General features: G+C 41.2%; 1 protein-coding gene across 2 annotated transcripts in view; it reads right to left on the bottom strand.

The window, feature by feature from the left end:
• ACADSB (acyl-CoA dehydrogenase short/branched chain) overlaps window positions 1–16,935 on the bottom strand; it is a 55,645-nt gene extending 38,710 nt beyond the window's left edge. Inside the window, exon 1 of one of the 2 annotated variants that reach the window (XM_074383042.1) lies at window positions 16,814–16,935. In XM_074383042.1, the coding sequence (XP_074239143.1) occupies window positions 16,814–16,855 (42 nt within the window). In that variant the 5' untranslated portion in view covers window positions 16,856–16,935. The remainder of the gene's footprint in view (window positions 1–16,813) is intronic. The other variant, XM_039465286.2, reaches the window with a different exon arrangement.
• Between the last annotated feature and the right edge of the window lie 9,807 nt (window positions 16,936–26,742).

Genomic DNA, 26,742 nt, shown 5'->3' with positions numbered 1-26,742 from the left:
AGAGATAGAATGCAAAAAATGTTAAGAGAAACAGAGAGAGAGAGAAAGAAAGAAAGAAAGACCTGCAGTGTTCATGACTTGCTGGTAAATAGTAGAGCCCACAATTTCAACCTACAGACTTACGTTAGGGTCTATGTGCTTGATCACTTGGATATGGGAGTTCCTAAAGAATGTGGTATTTGAATAGAAAAAAGCAGCATGCAGTAGTCAGAAACAATAGATGAGGCTTGCATAGCCTCACATGGGTAGATGCCTTACAAATAATGTTTTTAAAGATAAGGGGAAAAGGAGGTGTTTTGCACAGTTGCAATAAACAGATCATCAAAGTATGATGTCACAAATCACACAGCTTAATGTCTGTCTCCTCCAAAATTCATGTTGAAATCTAACTGCCACTGTAACAGTATTAAGAAGTGATATCTTTTCAACGTAATTAGGCCATGAGGGTTCCACCCTTATGCATGGGCTTAATGCCGTTATAAAAGTACAAGTTTGACCTGATTTTGTCTCTTTTTTCTTCTACCTTTCATCATGTGAGGACATGGCATTCCCTTGCTTACGTCTCTATGAACCATAGAAGTGGAAAAAGGGTCTGTTGTGCACAATTATGGGGTATAATTTTATTTTCAAAGGATTTTGCAGCCAGCATCATACATGGATAACCATATACTTTGATAGATAAAAGATAAAGGCCTAGTGTAGGTGAGAAACTTTAATGGTACATATGATGCCTCATAATCAGTCAGAAACAGAATATTGGTTCACTCCTCTTAACTTACATCATGGGTTAAACAGAACATTGCCAGGAGGTCTTTACTATTCTAGAAGGGCATCATTTCTTCAGTCCTTTTTCCATAGTTTGGAGTAAAAGAAGCCATGATTAGAAATGTATCCCTCATGATAGGCTCTATAGAGAATTCTACTGTGAAGGCTATAGTTACACAACAGACTTTTAAGTTCTCTCATGAAGGTTATGATAGAACTGTCTGAACAGAGAAGTATCTGTGCAGCTGTGGCACTTGTGGCCTATGGAGAAATACATCAAATGAAGATTATAGAGATCCACTGGTAGAAGATTAAGAAGAGATTGCTTAGTCGAGTGAGTAGACTCTTTATCTAGCTCATTCTTTGATCTATTTGATTTTAGGTGGTTTGGTTTATGGGGACCCTGGGTAAGCAGCATACTCCAAACTCTTGGTATTATCTTCCTGATGGTCATAATAATTGTCTCCCTGGTGCACTGTATTCTCTCAAATGTTTTCAATGTTTGCATGCAGCCATCTCCAGAGTGTCAAATGGTCTCTCTTCAACTGGAATGAAAAGAGCTGAAAGAAATGTGTGACACTGTAATCTATGAATGACATGCTGAGACTGGAAACCCAAAATGATGGTAACTGTGAGTGGCGTGAAGGCCCTAAGTTTTGGTCACACTCTCATGTGGGAACCTGACCAAAAGGGGGGATTTTTAAAAAAAACAAAATTATAGGAGGCCATTGTTTTGAACTGAACTCATGTGCTAGGCCCCAAGAGACCAAACCAAACCAAAATGGAGTGGCCTGTGCTAAGACTTTAAGGAAACACATAGATCCTAGAACAGACCAGGTTTTATTTTTCTCCTGCAAATCTCTATAACAAATATTCCTGACAGCATAAGTATCCACTCACTGAAGTTCCCATTAAATCTTTTAACAAAATTAATTTTCTCTCACCTGGAGATCATTAAGCTTCAGATGATCATGCAACAAGGGCTCTTGCCAGTTCCAGGTGAAGACACCACTGGCCATCAAGAAGCTACCCTGTCTCCACTAGACAGAGCAGGGGAGAGTTACCTGATTCCAAGAAGCAGTTACAGAAGAAAGATCATTGGTCTCTCTGCCTCCTATAAAAATGTATGGGGATCAAGTCTCTCAGGGGGGAAATGAGGCAGGAAATAGGGACTGGAAGCAGGGAACTTAAGGACTTCTTAGAACTAAATTAAATGCAAAAAACCCAACCTTCTAAGCCCACATAAATAATTTTATAACTCTACTTCAGCTATAGCAGTAAACGTCCTCTTCATTTGCCTGGGGTATATACCAAGTAAATAACTTTGTAACCTCACTTCATCCTCTTCACTTACATAGGGCAAACATGAAGTAATCAATGATAAATCTCTAAAGGGTAATTAAACCCTGGAAAATTCTGTAACCGGGGCCCTTGAGCCCCTTGAGCCCCTTGCTTGGGCTTGCTCCCACCCTGTGGAAAGTGCTTTCATTTTCAATAAATTTCTGCTTTTGTTGCTTCATTCTTTTCTTTGTGTGTTTTGTCCAAATCTTGGTTCAAAACACCAAAAACCTGGACACCCTCCACCAGTAACAGGACCACAGCTGCATGCCATCACACTCACCTAAGTTTTTGCATTTTTTGTAGATACAGGGTTTCACTCTGTTGCCCTGGCTGGCCTCAACAGTGCCTGGACTGCTTCAACTTTTATGTAACAAAGTTGTGAGTTTTTCAGTTTCTTGGACTCCCATGTTGAAGGTCACTTAACCTGTGCATGCCTAGATGAACCACGTTTGCAAACAAGTGGGAGTCTAAGTGCTTGGAGTAAGGAGCAGGAGTGGAACTAAGAACAGATACTGCGAATTAGGAGAGAGATCCAAGATGGCCGATCACTAGCAGCTCGGGATTGTAGCTCCCACTGAAAGCGCAAAGAATGAGAGGACGCCACACCTTCACATGAATTCTTGTTGCTCACGCACCAGGACATTCCCAGCAGAGGAGCCCCACGGGTCACCAGCACGACTCTTGTGACCGGCGAGGCGGTTTTGCCGGCGCCTTGGAGCGTTGGTTCTTGGTGCAGAGTCAGAAAAGCACCATCAATCGTAACGCCGCTGATTTAGTCGGCGCAGTGGGTTGCTCAGATTTCGGCGCTGAGAATCAGTAATTTGGACGTCCACTCAGAAGCCCAATCACAAAGACGGTAATTATAAAGACCACAGATGGATAAATCTACAACGAAGGGAAGAAAACAGCCAAAAAAGGCTGAGAATACCCAAGATCAGAACGCCTCTCCCTCAGCAGGGGATCACAGTTCCTCATCAGCAAGGAAAGAAGGCTTGATGGAGAACGAGTGTGTTCTAATTACAGGAGCAGGCTTCAAAATGTGGATAATAAGAAACTTCTGTGAATTAAAAGAACTTGTTCTAAAACAATCCAAAGAAACTAAGAACTTTGAAAAAAGGTTTGACGAAATGTTAACAAGAATACACAATTTAGAGAGGAAAATAAGTGAATTGATGGAGCTGAAAAACACAATACAAGAACTACGTGAAGTATGCACAAGTTTTAACAGCCAAACTGATCAAGCAGAAAAAAGGATATCAGAGGTCAAAGACCAACTCAATGAAATAAAACAAGAAGACAAGATTAGAGAAAAAAGGATAAAAAGGAACAAGCAAAGTTTCCAAGAAATATGGGACTATGTGAAAAGACCTAATCTACACTTGATAGGTGTAGCTGAATGTGATGAAGAGAATGAATCCAAGCTGGAAAATACACTTCAGGATATTATTCAGGAAAATTTTCCCAACCTAGTAAGGCAGGATAATATTCAACTCCAGGTAATATAAAGAACACCACAAAGATATTCCTCAAGAAGAGCAACTCCAAGGCACATAATCATCAGATTCACCAGGGTTGAAATGAAGGAGAAATACTAAGGGCAGCCAGAGAGAAAGGTCAGGTTACCCACAAAGGGAAGCCTATCAGACTTACAGTAGATCTCTCAGCAGAAACCCTACAAGCCAGAAGAGAGTGGGGACCAATATTCAACATCCTTAAAGAAAAGAACTTTCAACCAAGAATTTCACATCCAGCCAAACTCAGCTTCATAAGTGAAGGAAAAATAAAGTTTTTTGTGAACAAGCAAGCACTCAGAGATTTCATCACCACCAGGCCTGCTTTACAAGAGCTTCTGAAAGAACCACTACGCATAGAAAGGAACAAACAGTATCAGCCTTTCTAAAAAATACCAAAAAGTAAAGAGCATCAATATAATGAAGAATTTACATCAACTAATGGGCCAAATAGCTAGCTAATATTAAATGGCAGTATTAAACTCATATATATCATTATTAATTCTAAATTTAAATTGACTAAATCCCCCAATCCAAAGACAGACAGGCAATTTGGATAAAAAACTAAAACCCATCAGTATGCTGCATCCAGACCCATCACACATTCAAGGATACACAAAGAATCAAAACAAGGGATGGAGAAAGATTTACTAACCAAACAGAGAGCTAAAATAAATAAATAAAAAGCAGAAGTTACAGTTTTTGCCTCTGATAAAGTAGTCGTTAAAGCAACAAAGATCAAAAGAAGCAAAGAAGGACATTATATAATGATAAAAGGATCAATGCAACAACAAGAAGAGCTAAAGAGCCTAAATATGTACGCACCCAATACAGGAATACCCAGACATACAAGACTAATAAGGAGACTTAAGACTCCCACACAATAATAGTGGGAGACTTCAACATTAATATTAGACAGATCAATGAGACAGAAAATTAACAACGATATCCAGGACCTGAACTCAGATCTGGAACAAGTAAACATAATTAACATTTATAGAACTCTCCACTTTAAATACACAAAATATACACTCTTATCAGTACCACATCATATCAACTTAGAAGTTTAAACGAAATGTTGGTTGTCTCCTTGTTTGTTATTCTCTTCCCTCATTTTCTTTCATGTCTCCATTATTAAGGACGATTATAGGCATACCCATATTTAGACTGCATTCTAGCCTGGGCAATAAAGCAATACCCCCATTCTCTCTCCCTCTTCCTCTTTCTCTTTCTTCCAATACCCCCATTCTCTCTCCCTCTTCCTCTTTCTCTTTCTTCCTCTTCTTTATTCTTTTTCTTATGATTCTTTTTTCTTTCTCAAAAAAAAAGAACAGATACTACATGCCAAGGTCCAGGATCCAATCAAATTGAGCTCTGGTATCACCCCATGGCAGGATCCAGATTAGGCCTCCTGGCATCACCACATTGCAAAATTCAATCAGATTGTTAGGAACGACGAACAGTTCCTCTTCAAAGGTTTCACATCCTTGCCCTTTGTTGTATTCTGTCAGTAATCTTTCTTGTCTGACTGGCCACACTTGTAACCGACCCACACTGCCCTGCTTTAAGTCATTAGGTATAAACAGTTAACTTCCTAGTTCTTTGTCCTATAGGGATATCTGTACCCAACATCCCTCCCTTATTTAGAAAAATTGCTAAATCTAGCCAATTGGAATAACTTTGGATTGCGTGGTCCGACCGCAGCCAACAGAGGGAGGACATAGAAACAGGGACTGTGTTAGGAATAAAACCCCTGCTTTCCTTTGTTCAGTGTGCTCTCGCCACTGTCCTGGATGGACGAAGCACCATCCTGCAGGAGTAAACTTGCCTTGCTAAGGAATCCTTCGTTTGAGTGCTCATTTTCTTTGTGACTCTGAGTTCTTATTTCCAACAAGGTCACACCTTGTTTACCCTCTAGGGCTTACAAAATTTCCAACCACCAGTTCAAGGAGACAGATTTGAGAGTTTCCTCTTATTTCCTTGCCAGTCAACTGGCAAGAAGGCTTTTCTTTTCTCAAAAAAGTTAGTGCCATGGTATCACATTCTATGTACATTGGCCAATGAGCCCATAGATTGCTCAGAAACAACGGCATCCAGCTTTTAAGTAAAATGACCTTCCTTACTCCAGGATAATAAAGGTATTTGTCCTTGTTTGTTTTTAGTACTTTTATGTACTTATTTTTTATATGTAATGTGCATGTTTATACTGGCAAAAGATAATGGACATATGAACAATTTTTTTCCAAAATTACGTTATTACTTAAGGTCCACAAAGATCATGGAGTGATTCTAGGGCCAGATAATTAGAGTGCTTCCCCTTGGGAAACAAATGTTGGTGGTATAAAAATACAGTATGGTTTTGTACTGATTCAACTTTAGGCTCAAAGAAAGGCAAAATAATATTTTATGATATAAATAAATGTGTATAATGCCTAAAAGAAGGCTCTCTGAACTGTCAACTAACTGGAATATCTCGTTTTCCAATCATGGTGGAAACGAAAGAATATTTTAAAAGTAAATTAATACTAAGATATAGTTACACACTATCAGCACAGCTAAAAGAATTAGTAATGACACCAAATACTGGTGTGAGGACCAAGGTCCTTGGGGCCCTGGAGGTTCACTGAAAACTCACAGAAATGAGGCAGATTGATTAATGCATGAAAAGGCATCCGCATTTATTTAACATGTATAAATGAGCCTTTAGAATGAAGACCCAACCCCCAATGAAGTACAGAAGCTTCCATATCATCTTCAGGTTACAGGAAGAATGCGGACTCAGAGAATGGCCCAAAACAGGTGTTAGTGGCAAGACAGATTACAGGAGGGAGAAATGAAGAGATCTGGCAAGCAGAGGTGGCCTTTTTATGTAGATGAAAACAGGTAGCACCCCTCAGAACAAATGGTAAATGTTTCTTTTCATCCTTTTAAAGGTGTCAGACTCTCAGGTAATCGCTCCTAGAGTTGGGAAAGGCCTAGAAAGAAAAGACATGGCTGGCTGCATTGATGAAGACTGTCTACTGAAGCAAATTTCCTCCATAAAAGACAGTTACGCAGGGCCACTTCAGTCTGCTGGCACTGTGGCAGCCATTTCAAAATATGTCAAAGTATATTTTGGGGTAAAATATTTTGATTTGCTGCACTGGCAAGGGAGATGAGAAAATGGATCTCTCGCACATTGTTGTTGGGAACGTAAAATGGTACAGTCACTCTGGAAAACAGTTTAGCTGCTTCTTATAAAAAGTTTAGCTGTTTCTTATGCAATTATCATATGACTCAGGAGTTCCATTCTATTTATTCAAGAGAAGTAAGAACAGAAGTTCAAAGACCTGCACACAATGTCCACAGCAGCTTTAGCCACAATAATAAAACACTGGAAACAATTCAGATGTCCTTCAATGGGTGAATGGTTAAACACCTGTGGTACATCCCTATCCAAATATGTGTGGGGACCCATTTGGAATCCCAGAGTTGGCATAATGCTTCTTTTAAGCTGAAGACATGTGAGATTCAACAAATGGAGGAAAAGCCTTCTTTCTAGGAGCTTCCCTTATCTGACTAAAAGCAGCAACCTCTGGGAAATGAGGCTATCAGAAATTTCCTCTCCTGGGGAGTTTTTTTGGTCCTGAAGATGGGTATGCAAATATTATCACACAATTTCTTACCACCTGTCTGTTTTCCTAAAAATCCTTTTGGTTTTCCCAAGGAGACCTGTTTGTTTTTCCCATAGAAGCCCTTTCTCCCCCATCCTTTATATACCTGTGAGGTATAAAAACCCTTTAACCATTTAATGAGCCAGATACTTGCTCATTATGCAAAGGAAATAAATCTTTTACTACTGTTAATCTGTCTTTTGTCATTTAATTTCTAAGCCTCAGTTATTGAACTTAAGAGGGTGGATGAAAATTTTTTTCCTTCCCCTACAATAAATTCTATTCAGCAAAAACAAAACAAAACAACAACAACAAACCACACACACACAAAAAGACTAAATGATTCTATTTATCTAATATTCTTGAAGTGACAAATTTATAGAGATTAGTGTTTACCAGGGGTTAGAGACCAAGACAGGAGGTTAGGGGTTGCATGTGGTTGAAAGAAGACAAACAATACAAGGGATCTTTGTGCTGTTGGAACTGTCCCGTTGCTTGACCATAGCAGTGGATACACAAATGTGATAAAACTGCACAGTCTTACACAGTCTTACACACACATATACATGTAAAACTGGGAATGTCTGGAAAAGCTTGGTGTATCATATGGAGTCACTAATGTAAAAAGAAAACACACACACAACAACCACCTTGACAAACAGAGCAAAAGAAGGCTATGAAGAAAAGAGTTCTCTATTTGTAAGCCTGATAAAAAAATGATTACCAAAGACTGCAAACACCAAAATATTGCACAAAGGCCATCACAACGTTACAGAAAAAAATTCTTCTGCAAGGCCTATCTGCCCCAGTAACTGCCTGTCCAACCCCAGACTGTTACTGATCTTGTGACCAACTAGAATTATTTCAATACAATTATGTAATCCTATGGCATATGTATTTCCATTGCAATGCTCTATTCCCAAACAAGCATTTTTCTTTTGGAGAGCCTCTCTCTGTTATTTAGGTTGACCGTATTAGTGTCAGTTTCCTGGTTGTGATATTATACTATAGTTTGGTAAGGTGTTACCACAGGGGCAAATCAGATAACAAGATGAAGGATCTCTCTGTAGCTCTTTTTATAACTGCATGAGAATATGCAATTATCTGAAATGAAGTTTAAATAAATTCTTTTATTGTACTGGCGTGAGCATAGAAAGTCAACACCAAGACAAAAGTATGCCAAATTGCAGGATCTTTACTGCCGGCAGCTACGGAGGATTCGCCTCTCTCTGTGGCCCCAGAAAGGAGGGTGTCAAGACCTTTTATATCCCTAAAACCACCTCGGGAGTGAGGGTGAGGGGCAGGGGTGGGGGTGAGGGGCTTCAGACGTTCTGAGGGCTAGTGGACCTTTGACATTCTGATTGTTACTTAAGTGGTTCATGAAAGTCAAGATTAGCATTTGTTTACACATTGTCTGGGTAGGATGGAAATTACAATCCTTAATTACTTATTCACATTTGGGTTATAGTGAGCAGTTTCAACAGAAAGCCCAGGTATGGTTGAGGTATGCAGTTTTATGGGGCTTTTACCATGTCACATTCCCCCTTGTTTTATTTACAGGAATTAAATCATCGATTCCTCTAACAGGTTAGTATTGTTTGTTGGTTCTAAGGGCTCATATCGAGACCTTAATATCATTAGTCTATGTTTTCGGTGTACCCTGATATAGTGGAGATAATTTCACAACCCCAATAGGGGCAAAAGAATTCATTTAAGTCTCCACAGTTCCATCTTTTTTTGCAGGGGGGAGGGGGCGGGTGGGCACAGATAGTTGTTGCTCTGCCCCTGAACTGCCGCACCCGGCTACACCTCCACTTGTTCTGAAATTTAGGTTGGGGTCCAGCAAGGCACAGAGGTCTAGGGAGAAGGTAATGGGGTTCTTTGGAATGTACTCCAGGGTTAAGTTGACTAGGGTGGATCCCTTCCCGGTTAAGGAACTAACATATGCTCCAGTGGAGCCCTTGGGGAGGACCCATTGATAGTAGGTGGGTTCTAGGTGGGGGTTGCTATAGGGATTTACAGCACGGTTTAGGGTGGCGGGAGTGGTGACCGTGAAGAACGCACAAGTCTTAGCTTCAGTGAATCGGGGGATGAGTGTTTGACACTCCATTGTCCTTCTGGTGGGGCAGTCTTAACATGGATGTGATGAATCCAGGCCGTTAGTCCGTCCACCTTGAGTGGGGTGGGTCAATCCCAGCAGCCATACGTTAACCACTCATACACTGCTGAGTGTTGAAATTGGGTTCAAATAAAGCAACTGCCAACCTGTAACCAATCCAGCCATTCTGTATCTTACTTCCGATTTTTGTATGTCACTTCCCTTTATTTGTCTATAAATTTGTAATGATCAAAAGGCATCCCGGGATCTCTCCAAATCTGCTGTGATTCTGGGGCTACCCAATTTGCTGCTCAATTAAACTCCTTTACATTTAATTTGGCCTAATTTTTCCTTTTAACATAGCTTTAGCACTGGTCCATTTTCCACATCCATTTCTGACCAGCTTCCAAGACACTTTTAGTTGTTAAGTTTTACTAACACCTACAACATGTCTAAAACAGAATTATCTTCCTTGTATCACCCTAAATTACTTTTCCTCCAGATGTCCCAACCTTTGCCTATCACTAATCTATTTCATTTAGAAAACGTGGAGTCCATCTAATTCCTCCATTTCAAGATAATTACCACATCTTCTCAAGTCTTCTTTTATTAATGTGTCTTCTGATCATCAGTGCTGTCACCCTCGTTGAGGGCCTTGTTACACTAAAAGTGAACTTGTGAAATGGTCTCAGTGAGATGTGCCTTCAGAGTCTCATGTGACGAGTTCTTTTTGTGAGCGGCTGACCATTTTATCTTGTAAACTGTAGGGCCAAAGCCCCACAGGGTTGTGGGGTGTCCCTTATTGCTGCGCTGAGGTGCTGGATCCAAGAAATAAAGAGACAAGACACAGAAGAACTGGAAAAGAGCAGCTGGGCTTGGGGGTTCACACCACCTATGACTGGAGACAAGCAAGGCCCCGAATGTCCAGAAGCATCTGTATTTATTAGGTACAAGGCAGGGGGAAGGGTCGTGAGTGAGGTCACCTATAGGCTTAGTAAGAGGGCATACATAATCGCATGAGTAACAAGTGAGGGGACCACTCCACTAGGTCACCTGGGCAGAGAGGTAGGCTGTGTGCAGTAGGGGCTGTGCTGTGCACAGTAGTAGAGGGTCATGTACAAAAAGGGGTCCACTCCCATTAGGTCACTGAGGCAAGGAGGTGAGTTGTGTGCATGCAACAAGTGTCATGTGCAACACTTCTTATCTGGGGGCTGGCGACTTCAAAGGATTCCTTTAGAAGGATGCTGTAGACCAATGCGGTGGGAGCTGACAGAGTGTGCTGTTTTCTAAGCTATTTTTTAGGAGGATGATTTGAGCCAGTACAGTATCAAGAAAAGCTGACAGGGTGTACAGCCGCCGTGGCACCATTACGCCAGAGGGGTTCTTCTCCCTTGGTTGTTCGCGGGATCTAAGGCCTGAGGCCTACTTTCTACAAGAACTGGATGCAAGGTACTGCAATGCCTTTTCAGGAGGAATAACTCTTGCTCCAAGCCAGCCATGCAGCGAGTGCTGAGTGCTGCTGTCTGGGCCCTGACCTGCCATATAGCGTATGTCCTTTCTGGCAGGGGCGCTACCGCCTGGGTCATTGGTTTTTGTCCTGGTCTGGCTGTTTTTCCCACGTACTTGCTTCTGTTCTGTGACTGCTCTAGGCATTCCTCCTACTACCAACTACCATACAATTATACAGAAGGATTATATAAATCAGTACTAAATGTGTCGGTACAGCTCAGACTACATCCGTTATATGATTATATAGAAAGATTATATATAAGTATGATTATAATAAACATATATAAGTATGATTATAATATACTTATATATATGATTTTATATATATAAGCTAGATATAGTATGCAGTAATTTTATGATTATATAGAAAGATTATGTGGAACTAAGTATGATTATATATAAGCTAGATATAAGTAAGCAGTCAGTTATACTTCAGGCACTAATTGTGCCTGGGGTCTGCACAGCTCTCCTTCCTTGGCACCCGTGTTGGGGGTTACCCACAGTAAACTCCTTAGCAAACAGTACCTCAAAATCTCAATGACTGCTACTGAAATCTTTCAACAAAAATCTTTGAAAACTGTAGATCAATTTCTACAGCCAACAAACTTGAGTATGGCAAATAGTTCAAGAAAGTTTCCTACCAGGTGATAGGGAGAAAGGCCACATCTCCCCTCCTTCATGGAGTACACTCTTATACAGAGACGTCCACACCAGTGGTTCTCAGTCTGGTTATTTTGCCCCCAGGGGACATTTGGCCATAGATGGAGACATTTTGGGTTGTCACAGCTCACGGATGCTATTGGCCTCTTGTGAGTAGAGGCCAGGAATGCTGTTAAACATCCTACAAAACACGGGAAACCTGGTCTAGCCCTTAGGGAAAAGGAATCAAGACATTATTGGTTTTTTTTAAGACAAGGTAGCATGAGGAACAACAACAAGAAAAATGACAATATAGGCCCAAGACAGGGGGAGTATGCGGGGATCCCAGAAAGACTCTTTGATGGTTGCCAGGGAGAGGGTCTTTATGGTTACTTAGTCTTCCTAGTACCAGAGAGAGAGCTGATGGAAGAAAAATATATATTTGCATGTGCTAAGAAACTGCCGTTTCTGTGTTGATGAGTAGTAAACATGATAAATTACTGTGTTTTGGTAAATAAAAGGGCTCTTCTCCAGGACTGTGGGCAACCCTGTCTGGGCAACACCCATGTAGGAATTGGCAGAAGAAATCCATGCTTGCTTCACTCTGTGACTCTAGCTTCCCAGATTGGAGAAGCCAAAACTGCTTGGCAGCTATCAGCAACTCACTGCTATGAAAACAAGGATAAACTTAACCCCTTAACATGACAGGGACTTACCATCTGAACCCATTCCAAACTTCTGCAAAATTGTTACATCAGCTATAGTGGCATGTTATTTCTTAGACAAGCTGAGGATGTTCCTACCTCTATACCTTTGCATGCAAATCTCCTTGCCCTAGAATCTGTGCCCCTCTGCTGCTTTACCTGAAGTTCCTCCTTATTTGAATGGTAACTTCAAGTCCCATCTCCTATAAGCACATCTGCCCATACTATTTATTTAGCCTTAGCAACATGCTATCTTCTACTGTCCTAAAATTCATTTTTAGCACAGATACCCTACCTCCCCAATTAAAAATGTAATTTTTTGTTGTCAAGAACCCTGTTACAAACTTACAGATCCCCAAGACTTATCTGTATACTTTGCATAAGGCAAAGATACCCTACCCAAAGTTATTGGTAATGTGTTCTGCCTATATTAATAGCTAGTGTTGCCCAGGCACAGTGGCTCATACCTGTAATCCCAGCAATTTGGGAGGCCAAGGCGGGAGGATTGCTTGAGTCTAGTTTGACACTGCAGTGAGCCATCATCTGCATCACTGCACTCCAGCCTGGGTGAGAACACAAGATCCTGTCTCTAAAAAACTGACTTAATTAAAAAAAAAGCCGGGCGCGGTGGCTCATGCCTGTAATCCCAGCACTTTGGGAGGCCGAGGCGGGTGGATCACAAGGTCAAGAGATCGAGACCATCCTGGTCAACATAGTGAAACCCCGTCTCTACTAAAAATACAAAACATTAGCTGGGCATGGTGGTGCGTGCCCGTAATCCCAGCTACTCAGGAGGCTGAGGCAGGAGAATTGCCTGAACCCAGGAGGCGGAGGTTGCGGTGAGCCGAGATCACGCCATTGCACTCCAGCCTGGGTAACAAGAGCGAAACTCCATCTCAAAAAAAAAAAAAAAAAGCTAATGTTTACTGTGTATTTATTATGAGTCAGCTGTTTTAAGTACTTAAGAACGTTTATTATGTGTCAGCTGTTCTAAGTTCTCAGGCTAAGAGGTTTGTCATTCCATAGAGAAAGGCAAGAAGGTGAGAGAGGGTAAGAGAAGTTGAGAAATGAGGGAAAAGAAAGAGAGCAAGAGAAGGCCAAAGTTGTCCTTTTATGAGGAACTCATTCTCTCAAAAGCAGCATTAATAATTTATAAGGCCAGTTACTCTATGACCCAAACACTCCCATTAGGCCCCACCTCTCAAAACCTCTGCACTGGGGATCAAGCTTCCAACACATGAATTTTGGGAGACACATTCAAACCATTTGTGCTCTTTCTACCTGGATGCCAAATACATGTCCAGAAAAAATATTTCTGATTTTGTGGAAGAGCAAAAAGTTGAACAACAAGAACTGTATATATTTTGGCAGCTACTATATGGCAGCTGTTCAGAGAATTAATTGAAGAAATCACCCCAAAGATATTTTCCAAGAATTACTTCTTGGCTGGGTGCAGGGGCTCATTCCTGTAATCCCAGCATTTTGAAGGCTGAGGTGGGAGGATTGCTAGAGTCTGGGAGTTCGAGACCAGCCTGGCCAACACAGTCAGACCTCATCTCTACAAAAAACTTAAAAAATTAGCCAGATATAGTGTCACATGCCTCTGGTCCTAGCTCCTTGGGAGGCTGAAGTCAGAGAATCACTTGAGCCCAGGAATTCAAGGTTACAGTGAGCTATGATCATGACACTGCCCTCCAGCCTGGGCAAGAGAGTAAGATCCTATCTCAAAAAAAAAAAAAAAAAAAAAAAATCATTGCTTAAAAGATATCAAGTGACCAGGTGCGGTGGCTCATGCCTGTAATCCCAGCACTTTGGAAGGCCAAGGTAGGTGGATCACGAGGTCAAGAGCTCAAGACCAGTCTGGCCAAGATAGTGAAACCCCGTCTCTACTAAAACTACAAAAATTAGCCAGACACAGTGGCAGGCACCTATAATCCCAGCTACTCGGGAGGCTGAGGCAGGAGAATCGCTTGAACCCAGGTGGCAGAGGTTGCAATGAGCCAAGATCACACCACTGCACTCCAACCTGGGCGACAGAGTGAGACTACATCTCAAAAGAAAAAAAAAAAAGAAGATATCAAGCTACCCAAAAATGCTTTGGAACCACATTAGGGTTACCTACATAGTTAACACATAGGTTAACAACAAGGTCCAATTCTCCACTAATTGGGTTGCTTAGACCAAATGGACAGGGCAGTTCTAATCCATCTGCAGGACTAGGAAGGAACTTCTGAGAAGGCAGGGGTAGGCTAAAGGCCAGTGTCAAAATCTGTTTGTTGTGTGACTTGGGAACACTGGTTATTTCCTCTGAGTTCTTCATTTGCAAAATGAAGCCACTAATACTTCAGAGGGAAGAGTAAATAGGGCAATGGATGTAAAATGCTGTCCCTAATCTACAGTAAGTGAGTAAATGCTAGCTCTCCATTTGCCTCTGGATAGAAACCAAAATTAGCCCTACCTTGCATTTCTCCTGCCCCTGCCACCTGTGCCCACTGCAATCTACCTACACTGTGGCACTAGGAAACTCCAAAGCTCTTGACCTTCAATGGCTCCTCACGATCCAAAAAGATCAACCCCCAATTCCCTAAAATGGCCTCAGTCCCCTTTTGTCGCAATTTCTTACCACTCCTTTCCCCTCCTAAACTCTAACCCAGCTTCCAAAGACCCTCTCACTTCCCCAGTGGTCCTTCTGAATCCACACACAGACTGCAGCCCCTTAGAATTTGTTCCTCACCTACATGATATGAAGTTAGCTGCATATAATTCTAATCTCTCCACTAAAAGATAAACTTCTTGAAGTAGAGTGTTTTACTCATTACTATATCTGCTATAGCACACAATGCTTTGTACATGGCAGTCAGAGCTGACATTTACCAAGAGCTGACTATATGCTGAGTGCTATTCTAAGTGCCTTACGTGAACATATGAACTCATTTAATTATCACAACAATTTTGGGATAGGCACAATTATTCTCTCCATTTACAGATCAGGAAACCGAGACCCAAAGCAAAACCTGTCCAAGGTTATACCACTAGGGAGTGAGAGGGTCTGGGTTCAGACCCAAGCAGCCTAGCTGCAGAACCCACGTTCTTAACCACGATGCTACAGTCAACATTCAATCAATTTAGCTAATGTATGTAAAACAGCTTCACAAACTATAAAGGACTATAAGCCACAATAAATCAAAAGTGCAAACAATATAGGTTTTTGATATCTCTAAGAAGGAGAAACAGTAGTATATGAAGGTTTAGTTTAGAATCAGACCAGAGTTCCAATACCAGCTCTAATCACTTTCTGTGTCAAGTTATTAATCTTTTCAGCACCAACCTCTGAAAGTTTAATCTGCCAGATCAAACTATTTGTTAAGCTGGATATGAGAACTGAGATGACTCAGGTAGAACAGAACGTGTTTATCAGATATAATTGGTCAATAAATTTTGGCTGGAAAACAGTCAAATTGTAAAACCAAGGAATTTTCTTTTGTAAGTTATTAACCAACAATTATAAACAGTATTAAACAATCATCATAAGGACATAACTTTACGATTTTTTTATTGCACTTCAGGCCTGTAAAAGAGTCAAATAACATTAATTATCTCTAATAAGAAAATAGGTGTGAGTCCCGCCTCTGGGCATAAGGCTCAAACAGCAGTTGGAAAGCTGACTCATTAAAGCAAATGCAAAGGAAATACGAAAAGCACACATAAGCAGTGGGAAAATGCCCAGTGAAGTGTACTGACAAACACAAGTGCATCCAAATGTGTATGTTCTGGAAAGCATGCTATATAATCGGCCCAAGGGGTGAAGAGCAGAGACGTTTAACACAGGGACTGTTAAAGAACTAACATTTTGTGTAGGTGCAGAGATCAGAACTAAGCACGACAGGAGGCTGATTTCAGCTTAAGTTCATGGAAGAGGGACCGGCACCGGCTCCCTTGGGCTGCGGTGAGTCTATCCACGGAAGATACCCAGGCTCCAGACATGAGGCAAGGGGCAGAGGGAACTCTCTCCCTGGGCGGGAAGCCTGAACAACTCTGGAGTCCCTTCCTACCTTTGAGCAGGGCGCGGAAGGGAGGACAGGGAGACATCCTGCTCAGAATGAGACTGGACCTATTCTTAACAATCTTTTCTTGCGGGGGAGGGGGTCTGAAATGTAATCGCTGGGGAAAGGTGCGTTAGGGCATCCGGGGGGTGACACCAGTGCAAAATGCACCCAGACATCCAGAGATGGAGCCTCCGTGGCTCTCAGGACCCAAGGGCCTGCAAAGGACATTTGCCGACGCAGACCTCCGACTCCACTCGAGGTGCCTGCTTCGCCAAAGCCGCTTCTAGACAGCCCCCGGCCCCCGGCGCCCGGCCACCAGCTGCCGCCCCCGGCCCTCTCTAGAGAAGCGGAGGTCAGCTGTGCCAGAGGCCTGACGGGGGCCGGGGTCGTGGGATGCCCGCGGGTAAAGGGTCTGGGGAAATGGGCCCAGGACGTGGAGTGGGGCTCAGGCCGGCGCCCCGAGGCCGGTTAGAAGGCTTTGCCAGCTGCAATGCCAGGGGCCAAGGTCGCCCTGGGTCTCCAGGACGCCAGCCTCCAAAGCACTCACCAGTCTGCTGCCGCGCAGCAGTCGCACTGCCAGGCCCTCCATCAGCGCCGCAAGCCAGACACACGCAGCTCAGCGCCGCTGGTCGCTAGCCAGCGCCAGAGAGCCGCCGGCGCGAGGCCACACCCACTCAGTCCCCGCCCCGCACGCGCCCACCTTCATCCCTACCCCCTGCTGCCTACGGAACCTCAAGAGAGACAAACCGGCCCCGCCTCGCTTTTGCCCTCCGTCCTGCTCACGCGAGACTTGAGCAAGGCGGGGGGCGGGAAGGTAGTCGGAGACACAACAAATATGGCGGCGGCGACTGCGACGGTGACGAACACGGCGGCGGCGGCGGCGGCGGCGTTGAACAAGGCGGTGGGGTTTATTCGGTGCGGTTGTCAGGAAGTAAGTAGTAGGCTGCCGGCCCCGACGGCGGCGGCGCTGCGGGACAGGGCGGATAAGAAGGAGGGGCTGGAGCGAGAGCTCGGTTCGCGGCGGGCGGGCTGATCCGGCCGGAGACTCAGTTCAGCGGAGGGACGGGCGTGGTCGCTCTGTGGGCAGGTGATGGCCCGGGACCTCCCTAGCCGGAGTGTGGTGGGTAGCGGCGCCTGTGGCCGCAAGAACCCGGAGGGAGCGGGTTCTCCAGCTGTCGGCGTCGTCGAGCAGGAGCTGGGAGGCTTCGGGGCGGGGACTGCTCCCTGACTCTGACAGGTGGTTGTGCGGGAGGCGTCCCGAGGTCTGCGTCTTCTCGGGGTCCCGGGGGCTGGGAGTCAGCCCGGGTGCGGGTCTCCTCGGCGTTTCGAATCCTGGCGAGGATGACGCGCGGAATCCTGGTTAGGCTGCCGCCCCGACGCCGGTCCCAGGCTGCTCGTTAGGAGAAGGAGGTTTAATGTCTTTAATGATCCTGCCAGGATCCGTTTCTACTGCATGGACACTCTTATTTAGGGAGCGTGTGAGATTTGGGAAGGACATTATAGTAAATTACTATTCAGGTTCATTCGGGGTTTAGATCTCTGGATCAACTGTGTGGAGTGCGAGTGGCCAAGCCTAGCGTGCTCCATAACTGGATGTGAAGCTAAACGAGTTCTAGCAAACACTAACCACGTGGCCTACTTAAGAGTCCCCTTGATGTGCTGGTCAGAGCCCGAAAGAGGTGTGACAAGCAGGAGAAGAAATAAAGGTGCCTCAAATTGTGTGATCTGAGGAAATTCAGTTTTGAAAGAACAGAACTTTTTTTAAAACATCTGAGCTAACAATTTTAAAAATTCAATTTAATTTTGATTTATGTCGTGTTTTTAACACAGCTAGACGTTATCGTTATTGATGAGCGTTCGTTACAGTGAATTGAAATGTCTGGTGTTATTTTCCCCTAACAGCCCAGGATGTTTCCCAAGAAAACCTTGACTGTTTTGTGTTGTGATCAAGAGGATAGGAAAGATGGGATTCAGCCCTTATCGGGTGTGCTTTTTTTTTTTTTTTAAAGCCCTTTCCCATTTCCCTACATAGGACTAATGCATTGTTTTTATGCAACTGTAGCTGTTCAGCAGTACTAAGCTTGACCGTTTTAGAAGTGTACTGTGACAAAATGAAGTTAATAATTTAAATTTAGAAAGACATTAAAAATCTTGCCAAAAACGAATCCACCAATGAAAAAACGGTAGTCACACCAGCACTTTATTTTTTGGTGATCCTATGGAGCTTCTCCTGAAGTGAAGCTACTGCTTTGTTCTTTGATTATCGGTCAGTTCCTTTCCTTATCAGCTGATGGTAATAAAATTGGCGTAAGTTATTAGCTGATTCAACCTGTAGATGCTAATTAAATTTTTATCCTAAAGGTTTTGATTTGTGGTATGTGTTTTCTTTTTCTTTTCTTTTTTTTTTGTTAATGCAGATCTCTGTATGGCTTTTCAATTTTAGTTGAAATTCTCTCTCCATGGCCTTTTGGAGTCCCTTGCTGTATCTCCAGAGTAAATTTCAATTACTCTACATTTCATCAATGTTGGAGTGGCAAGAAAAAGGAGGAAGTGATTTGGGGTGAAGAGGTTAGATTGTATAATTTCTCTTCTGGATTTCTTTCAACATGGTTTTACTTATGTTTTATTTTTGTTTTGATTTCTGATTTCTGAGAGCCTCATAATTTCCCTTTTTCCTTCAAGAGTTTTCAGAACAAGAGTTCTGAAATCAGGAATTATGTTCTATTTTCCAAGGCCCATGTTACTCCATAAAAACCAATCCTTATTTGTCAGCCTCCTCTATTTATATGTGTTCTATAGCAGAGTAGATCTCAGTGACCATAATTATTAGGCTATGGAAATAAACACATCTATTGAACTGAAATCACTTCGTGTGTATAGGCCTGCCTAACCCATAAATTATTACATAAGTTAGTTGCTAATACTGTATTCTTCGTTATGGTTAGTAACCCATGAGGAGACTTCTCATGAATGCTAGATGAACGAAACATATCCTGCTGTTCCCTAATCATGTTCTCAAAATTCTCCCCCAGTTTATAAAAAAGATAAAAGGAAGATTATCTTAGAGAGCCTCTTCCCTGGTTGTCTCATAGTTGTGAATGCCTTCTAGTTTGCATCTCAATACCTGTGTTTTAAATTATTAGCTACTGGTTCAGAGGTTGGGGGAGGTGCACATACATAATTGTGTGTGCACGTATATATGCTTGTATTGACCAACAACTTCCCATTTATGAGACTGAAAAAGAAAGAGCAGAGGGCTTCATATAAAATAAATCCTTTATCAGAAACCAAAGAAGGTCAGAGATTAGCTTAAATTACCTGCTTGAGGTAGAGGTTTTCCTGTCCTTTGGGATATCAAAGCTTAATTTTCATATACCTCTCTTTCCTCTACTGCCTTGCATAGCCTCTGGTTGTTTTCTAAAAGCATTAATTTTAAGCTTTGAATGATAATTCGGGGGAAGCTACTGGCATGACAATACTTTAGGTATACCCTAGCCAGTTTATATAGATATGCACCTATACCCCATGACAGTCCATACTGAATTCAACTTAACTTTAATCAGAATAATCACAGGAAGGACTTGAGAATTTTGCTATATCATAAGGAATGATCATCATAAAGTATGGGAATATTGTTCTCTTTGGTTGATATGATTAGATATCTTAGTTCAGGTTGCTATAATGAATTGCCATAGACTGGGTGGTATAAACAAACATTTATTTCTCACAGTTCTGGAGGCTGGGAAGTCTTAAGATCAAGGTGCCAGCAGATCAGGTATCTGGTGAGGGCTTGCTTTCTGGTTATATCCTCTCATGGCAAAGAGCAGAGAAGAAGCAAGATCTCTAGATCTCTTCTTACAAGGCACTTGTAGTCCCATTTCGAGGGCTTTACCTTTATAACCCAGTTTTCTCTCAAAGGCCCCAACTCCAGAAACTATCAGATTAGGGGTTAGAATTTCAACATATCAGCTTTTAGTGAGGTAAACATTCAGTCCATGACAATATAAGCAGAAAGAGTAGATCTGAGTTGTAACAACACTACCCAAATCTGTAATAAAACTGGAGAATACTTAAGTATATTTCTTGTTCAGATGACATGATATTACACATTGAAATTTTGTGTAAATTAAGTCATTTTTTGGCTAACAAACTCCAAAGTATTGAGTTCATGCCCAGTATCAGAAAGATGCCGCTGCAAAAATTAGAACTTGTGGATTTTTCTAAAGTATATTTTGTTACGTTTGCAAAGGTTTTAAAATTTATCAATGCCTTAGAGGCATCTCTGGGTATCCGTTAATTTTTGGAGTTCCTAGATTAAACTTTGAGATCTGAGACTGATGATAATTACATTAAAGACAGGAAAATGGCTCAGATAGAAAAACCTTTACTTTCTTTCTATAAGAGGAAGTCTTCTGTAGTTGCTTTTTTTTTTTTTTTTTTTTTTTTTTTTTTAAGTAGAGATGAGGTCTCGCTGTGTTGCCTGGACTGGTCTTGAACTCCTGAGCTCAGGCAGTCCTCTTACCTTAGCCTCCCAAAGTGTTGGGATTACAGGCACGAGTCACCACATCCAGCCTAGTTTCAGAATTATTACTATTTTTCAATTTATTGTGCTAAGAAATACTGACTTGAGATGCAGAAAGCTGAGTTTTGAGCCCAAGACTCTGCTTTAGGCACCTTTTGTTCTTATGGGTCTATAGACCGGGGCTCTGAAGCATCCATCATGCCCTGTGTGTATGGATATAGGGAATAGAGGCCATACAGGTCAAGTAGGTGCAAAAATGCTTAGGGATGAAATGACACCTACTTTTTAAATCACGACAGGATGTTTAAGGTTATAAAGCGTACTAATATATTTATAATTCTAATTTAAGAAGAGCTTTTCTTCATGTTTGCAGTGTTACAGTGTTATCTTCTCTATTTCATAGGCATTCTTTTTTTTTCTTTTTTTTTTTTTTTAAGTTTATCACGAATTATGGTTGAAAAGCAGCATACAATTTATGGCAGGGAACACAGTGAAGTTTATAATGTGACAATGTGATAATAGCCAAGACTGTCAAAATATGCCAGCCATCTTCTGTAATTAGGCTCATTTGTGTTCTTAAACTTGAGATGCATGTATAAAAATATCATTTTCTTCTGCCTGCTTTCTGGCAGTCTCCTGTGTTTTTCCTGCACTGTCACATGTTGTACTATTGCAATGTTATGCTTTCTAATCAAGATTTGGTAAGGTTTATCTTGCTTCTCGAAGCCTGTCAAAGTATATTCAGACATTTTCCAGTGGAAATGTATCAGTTTTCATGTGAAGTGATTGGCAAGAAGTGATGCTGAGTTGCAATGTAAATACTGGGATTTCTTTCTTAATTATAGCTTTTATAATTAGAACACAGACAATCGATAGGGCTATACAGCTTTTACAAATTAAAAAAAATTACTTTCCCGGATCTTATTCTTGATAGTCTTTTTTATTGGAATTGACTAGCTCACATTTTCCCACCAAGGGAAAATTTAAAGGACAGATAATCAGTAGAATCAACTGTAGGCACAGAACAAATAGTAACACAATGATAAACAGAGAACCAGTTCAAATAAACGTGGTAAGATGGGGAAAAAAAGAACTGTTCAAAAGCCAGCAATAATCCTTAAGATTCAGAAGGTTGGGCCAGACTAAAGCAAGTGATTTAAAGAGGTGGCCTATAAGTATAATATGCAGAGATGAGTTTGAGAAACTGTAAAATGATTTGTAAAATTGCAAATTGGGATTGAGACTAAGGTGGAACATGTTTGTTTCATTGTAACTAAGGAACAAATAGATACTCAGTATATCCTCCAACCAAGCTGATGAACTGATAGAAAAAGGGGAATAACTGAATCAGGGGCACTGAGAATTTTTAATCCAAGTTATAACCTTTTTTTTTTTTTTTTTTTTTTGCTGCAGAAATAATTATTGGAAAAACAGCTACCATGATAGCCTACCATATGTGATACATGTCACAGTATACTTTATGTATACTTACCTATAAAACTTAAGATGGTACTGCAAGTTGGATTATGATTCCGTTTTACAAAATAGAAAACTAAGGCTGAGAGAGGTCCCTATTCATAGTCTTAAACCTAGAGTCGGTTTGACCTAATAGCAATATATAGTTGTTCCTCTGTATCCAGTAGGTACTAGTTCCAGGACCCTCTGTAGATACCAAAATTTGTGGGTGCTCCAGTCCTTTATATAAAATGGTATAGTATTTGCATATAACCCACAATCTCATCTGTTTGTATACTTTAAACTCTAGATTCTTTATAATACCTAATACAATGTAAATGCTATGTAGTTATACTGTATTGGTTAGGGACATATGACCCCCCACCCCCCCACCCAAAGTGTGGGAAACTCCATCTCTACTAAAAATACAAAGAAATCAGCCAGGTGTGGTGGCAGGCACCTGTAATCCCACTTACTCTGGAGGCAGAGGCAGGAGAATCGCTTGAACCCAGAAGGCGAAGGTTGTGGTGAGCTGAGATCGCATCATTGCACTCCAGCCTGGGCAAAAAGAGGGAAACTCCATCTGCACACGTTCAGTATAGATGCTACCATCCATTTTCTTCAAATGATTTTGTTTTGCAGTCGGTTGATTCAACAGATAACAGAACCTGTGGATATAGAGAGCTGACTGTATTCTATTTATCCAGAGGATAGATTTTCAGTAGCCTCAACTTTCTAGACAATTTTCTAAAAAATAGACTTTTCTACCTGAAAAGGAGGAGTAATACTAATAAGTTTTAAAAGCCCCCTGGGTAGCTTCTAAGGGAGGAAAGGAATGATTCACAAGTACTGCATTAAGAAAAGTGAGGATTCAGTTACTTCTAAGTCACTATTTGTCTAAATGTGTTTGGAATAAAGAACAGACTAGATGTGAAGAGAGAAGGAGATAAGAAGTATGAAAATAAGGTATATCAGTCTGAAGCCAGGAAACAGGGAAAACAACAGCCCTGTGTTACTAATTGAGTGGTTGTAAAGTATAATAATTCATATTAGTGGTATGTCAAAGGTTGGTCTATTTCCAGTAGATTTCTAGTTAAGTCAGAATAGAAGTTTTGATTCTTAAAAAGTTGGTCATATTTTTGTAAATTGGAAAATCTGGTTTTGTGGAACCCCCATCATTCCTCAACCCTGCAGCTCTACCATTTAAAAACTTAGGCTGAAAAGGTCCAATAACAGTCTATTATTGAAGAAGATAAACAAAGCTTGGGGACTTAAATTACTGTGATAGCAAGACTTATTAATAAATAAGACTGTCTGGTATGGCTGCAAGGACAGATAGGCCAGTGGAGCAGAATAGAGAATCCAGAAGCAGAGCCACATACATGTAACCACTTGACATAAAAAGGTGACATTGGAGCTTAGTAGAGAAAAGGTGATCTGTTAGGTACACATTGCTGGGACTGTGGGGAACATTCCCGTGTGAGACCCCTAAAAGGCGTGAGTCTCACTATACGGTGAGTTTGATCCCAAACACAGTTTCCTACTGGAGGCAGTCGAGCTATCCGGAATATAGGAACTGAAAGATGAATGATCAGTTTCTAATATCAACCACAATATCGTTTGGGCCTAAAACTATGCCTAAAACTATGCGTTGCTGCTAGACCGAGTAACCTCCTGCTGGCAACCGGTTCCTGCTTTTAACTCTCTTTTAAGAATAAGTTTTAACCTTTTCTTTACTTACCTGACTGCCTAATGGTTTAACTGTCGATATTTGCAAAGCAAATGCCACCATAAGGATGGCTTTGATTCCTGACTCAGAGATTCCTGAATGGGGAAATTGAGTTAAGTTGAGTTAGGAGTAGACAAAGGAGAATCCAGTTAAAAGATATTCTGATGAGCAAAACCAGAAAACCTTTTCACATCTCAGTTCTAAAACAAGATCAAACCGGAGATACCTGCAGCCAGGAGGAATAATGTCTGGATGCAAACAAGCTTTGTGATTACAGGAAATTCTGTTACTTTTTACAGCCACTGATTGCATATCTGACTTCTCTATTGTATAGGCCATGTAAGGTATACATTTGCATTTCCTCTTGCAACCATTGTGTATTTGACTTCTCTATTGTATAGGCCATGTGAGGCATACATTTACATTCCCCTTACTATGACATAAACCAGAGCCAAGAAAGTGTATTTATTCCTGGCCTTTGAAAAATAAAATTTGCTGTTTAGGCACAGCCTATCAGCCCTCCAGACGCCTGGCTTTCTCTCTCTCTGTCTTTATTATTTTCTCAGGCGCACTCCCTCTTCCAGGTATTGGGACCCTCTTGCAGGTCGAGAGACCCCCGGGCAGACGTGCCTACCCGTCCGGACGGTCCACGACATGGGACAGTTGGATATCTCTTTGGGAAAACGTATGCTTTGACTCTTACCTCATACCATACACAAAACTCAAGTCCAGATAAAAATATGAAAGGTTAAAAAAAAAAAGCATTTAGAAAAAAGTATAGAACATCTTCAAGTAAGATACAGGCAAGGATTTCTTAACTAGGACACAACTCTAAAGGATAAAAATGAGTAAACTGTATTATATTAAGAACTTCTGTTCATCAGAAATTAAGAAAGTGAAAAGGCAACCACAGTGGGGTAAGATAAGATACACTGATACTTAAGATATACTTAAGATACTTAAGATATCCTAATAAAGGACTCATATTATAAAGCATTTTTACATACTAGAAAAAGACAACACAATAAAATAAAAGGTATGAGCAGACATTATGCAACAAAGGGTATCTAAGTGGCTAATTAGCATATATTTAAAAGTTTACATTTTCATTAGTCATCAAGGAATGTAAATTGAAACTAATGTGATAACCACCATACACCTACCAGAATGGCTAAAATGAAAAAGGCAAACAGTGCCCAAGTATTGTCAGGGATGTGGAGTGACAAAACTCATTTATTGCTAGTGGGAATGTAAATTGCTATAATCACTTTGAAAATCTATTTCGCATTATCTAAAACTGAATATATGCATGCTTTTGACCCAGTAATTTCACTCTGTACAACCAACAGAAATATGTACGTAATCAAAAATCATGTAGTGATATGTCCATAGAAACTTTATTCACAACAACCAATTATGGGAAATTACCCAAATGACCTAAAAACAGTATAAGAGATAAATTAGTTGTGGCATGGTCATACAGCAGACTCCAGCAGTAAAAATGAGCCAACTTCAGTTGCATGCAACAATATGGATGAATCTTACAATTATAATGATGAGTGACAGAAGCCAGACAAAGGTTCATAGTGTATGATTCCATTTAAATAAAGTTAAGGAACAGAATTTACAGAGTCAGAGGTCAGGACAGTTGTAACCCTTGCTAGGGCAGAGGGTCCTAACATTGGAAGGGTACACGAGGCAGGCTTCTGGGATGCTGGCAGCCATCTATTTCTTGATTGTGGTGCTGATTTTATGGATCTGTTCATTTTGGGACAGTTCATTGAGCTCTGCCCTTATGACTTATGTGCTTATCTGTATATGCACAAGACTTGGAGAATAAGTTAAGCATATGTGCTGAAAGTAATTTTTTAGATACCTACCACTGGCTGGAAGCTTTTTTGGATGGAAAATTATTCATTAAATAGTTTGAGTTTAGAAAAAAGATTTTACCATAAGGATATTTACCAGAGAATCACACTTATTTGCATAAAAATTGTTTTTACTGGAAGAAAAGATCTTTTGTGTCCCAAGTGCTAGACTTCCTCATCTTATTCTTCCTAGAAAACTTTGGCTATTTTATCTGTGAACTTGGGCCATAAACCTATGTGAAGACCAGCTTTTGATTGCAGAACCCACAAGAGACTTTCTCTCTCTACGCTAGCGTCAGGGATTTTCTTTTTCTTTTTTTTCTTCCTAGTCTTGGAGTTGATAGGATGATTAAGTAGTAGAGGTGGTGATTTGGATATTTCTAGAACGGGGGTTGGGAAGCTAAGGCCTATATAGGTCAAATGTGGCTCAATGCCTGTTTTTATAAAATCTTATTGGAACATAGCCACACCCATTTGTTTACATATTGTCTGTGGCTGCCTGTTGTATGCGGCTGCTTACAGTGACAGAGTTGAGTAAGTGAAGCAAAGATGAGCATGGCTTGCAAAGCCTAAAAAATTTACTATCTGGCCCTTCATAAAAACTTTGCAACCCCTAGTTCTAGACCACTTATTTATAGACGACTCATGTGAACATGAGGTCAAAGAGCCTTTGCTGGTAGTCACTAGCTGCATGCAGGTATTTCTATTTAAATTAATAAAACTGAAAACTCAAGTCATTTGTATTAGCCAAATTTCAGGTGTCTCAGTAGCCATATGTGGCTAGTAGCAACTGTGTAGGACAGCACAGATAAGAAACATTCCATCATCCAGAAAATAGTCTCATTCTGTCTTCCAGGATGGAGTGCAGTGGTGCGATCACAGCTCACTGCAACCTTGACCAC

Source organism: Saimiri boliviensis, chromosome 12, assembly GCF_048565385.1.
Source record: "Saimiri boliviensis isolate mSaiBol1 chromosome 12, mSaiBol1.pri, whole genome shotgun sequence".
Lineage (NCBI taxonomy): Eukaryota > Metazoa > Chordata > Mammalia > Primates > Cebidae > Saimiri > Saimiri boliviensis.
The sequence above is the reverse complement of the archived record's forward strand: the minus strand, read 5'-3'. Positions and strand labels throughout refer to the sequence as shown.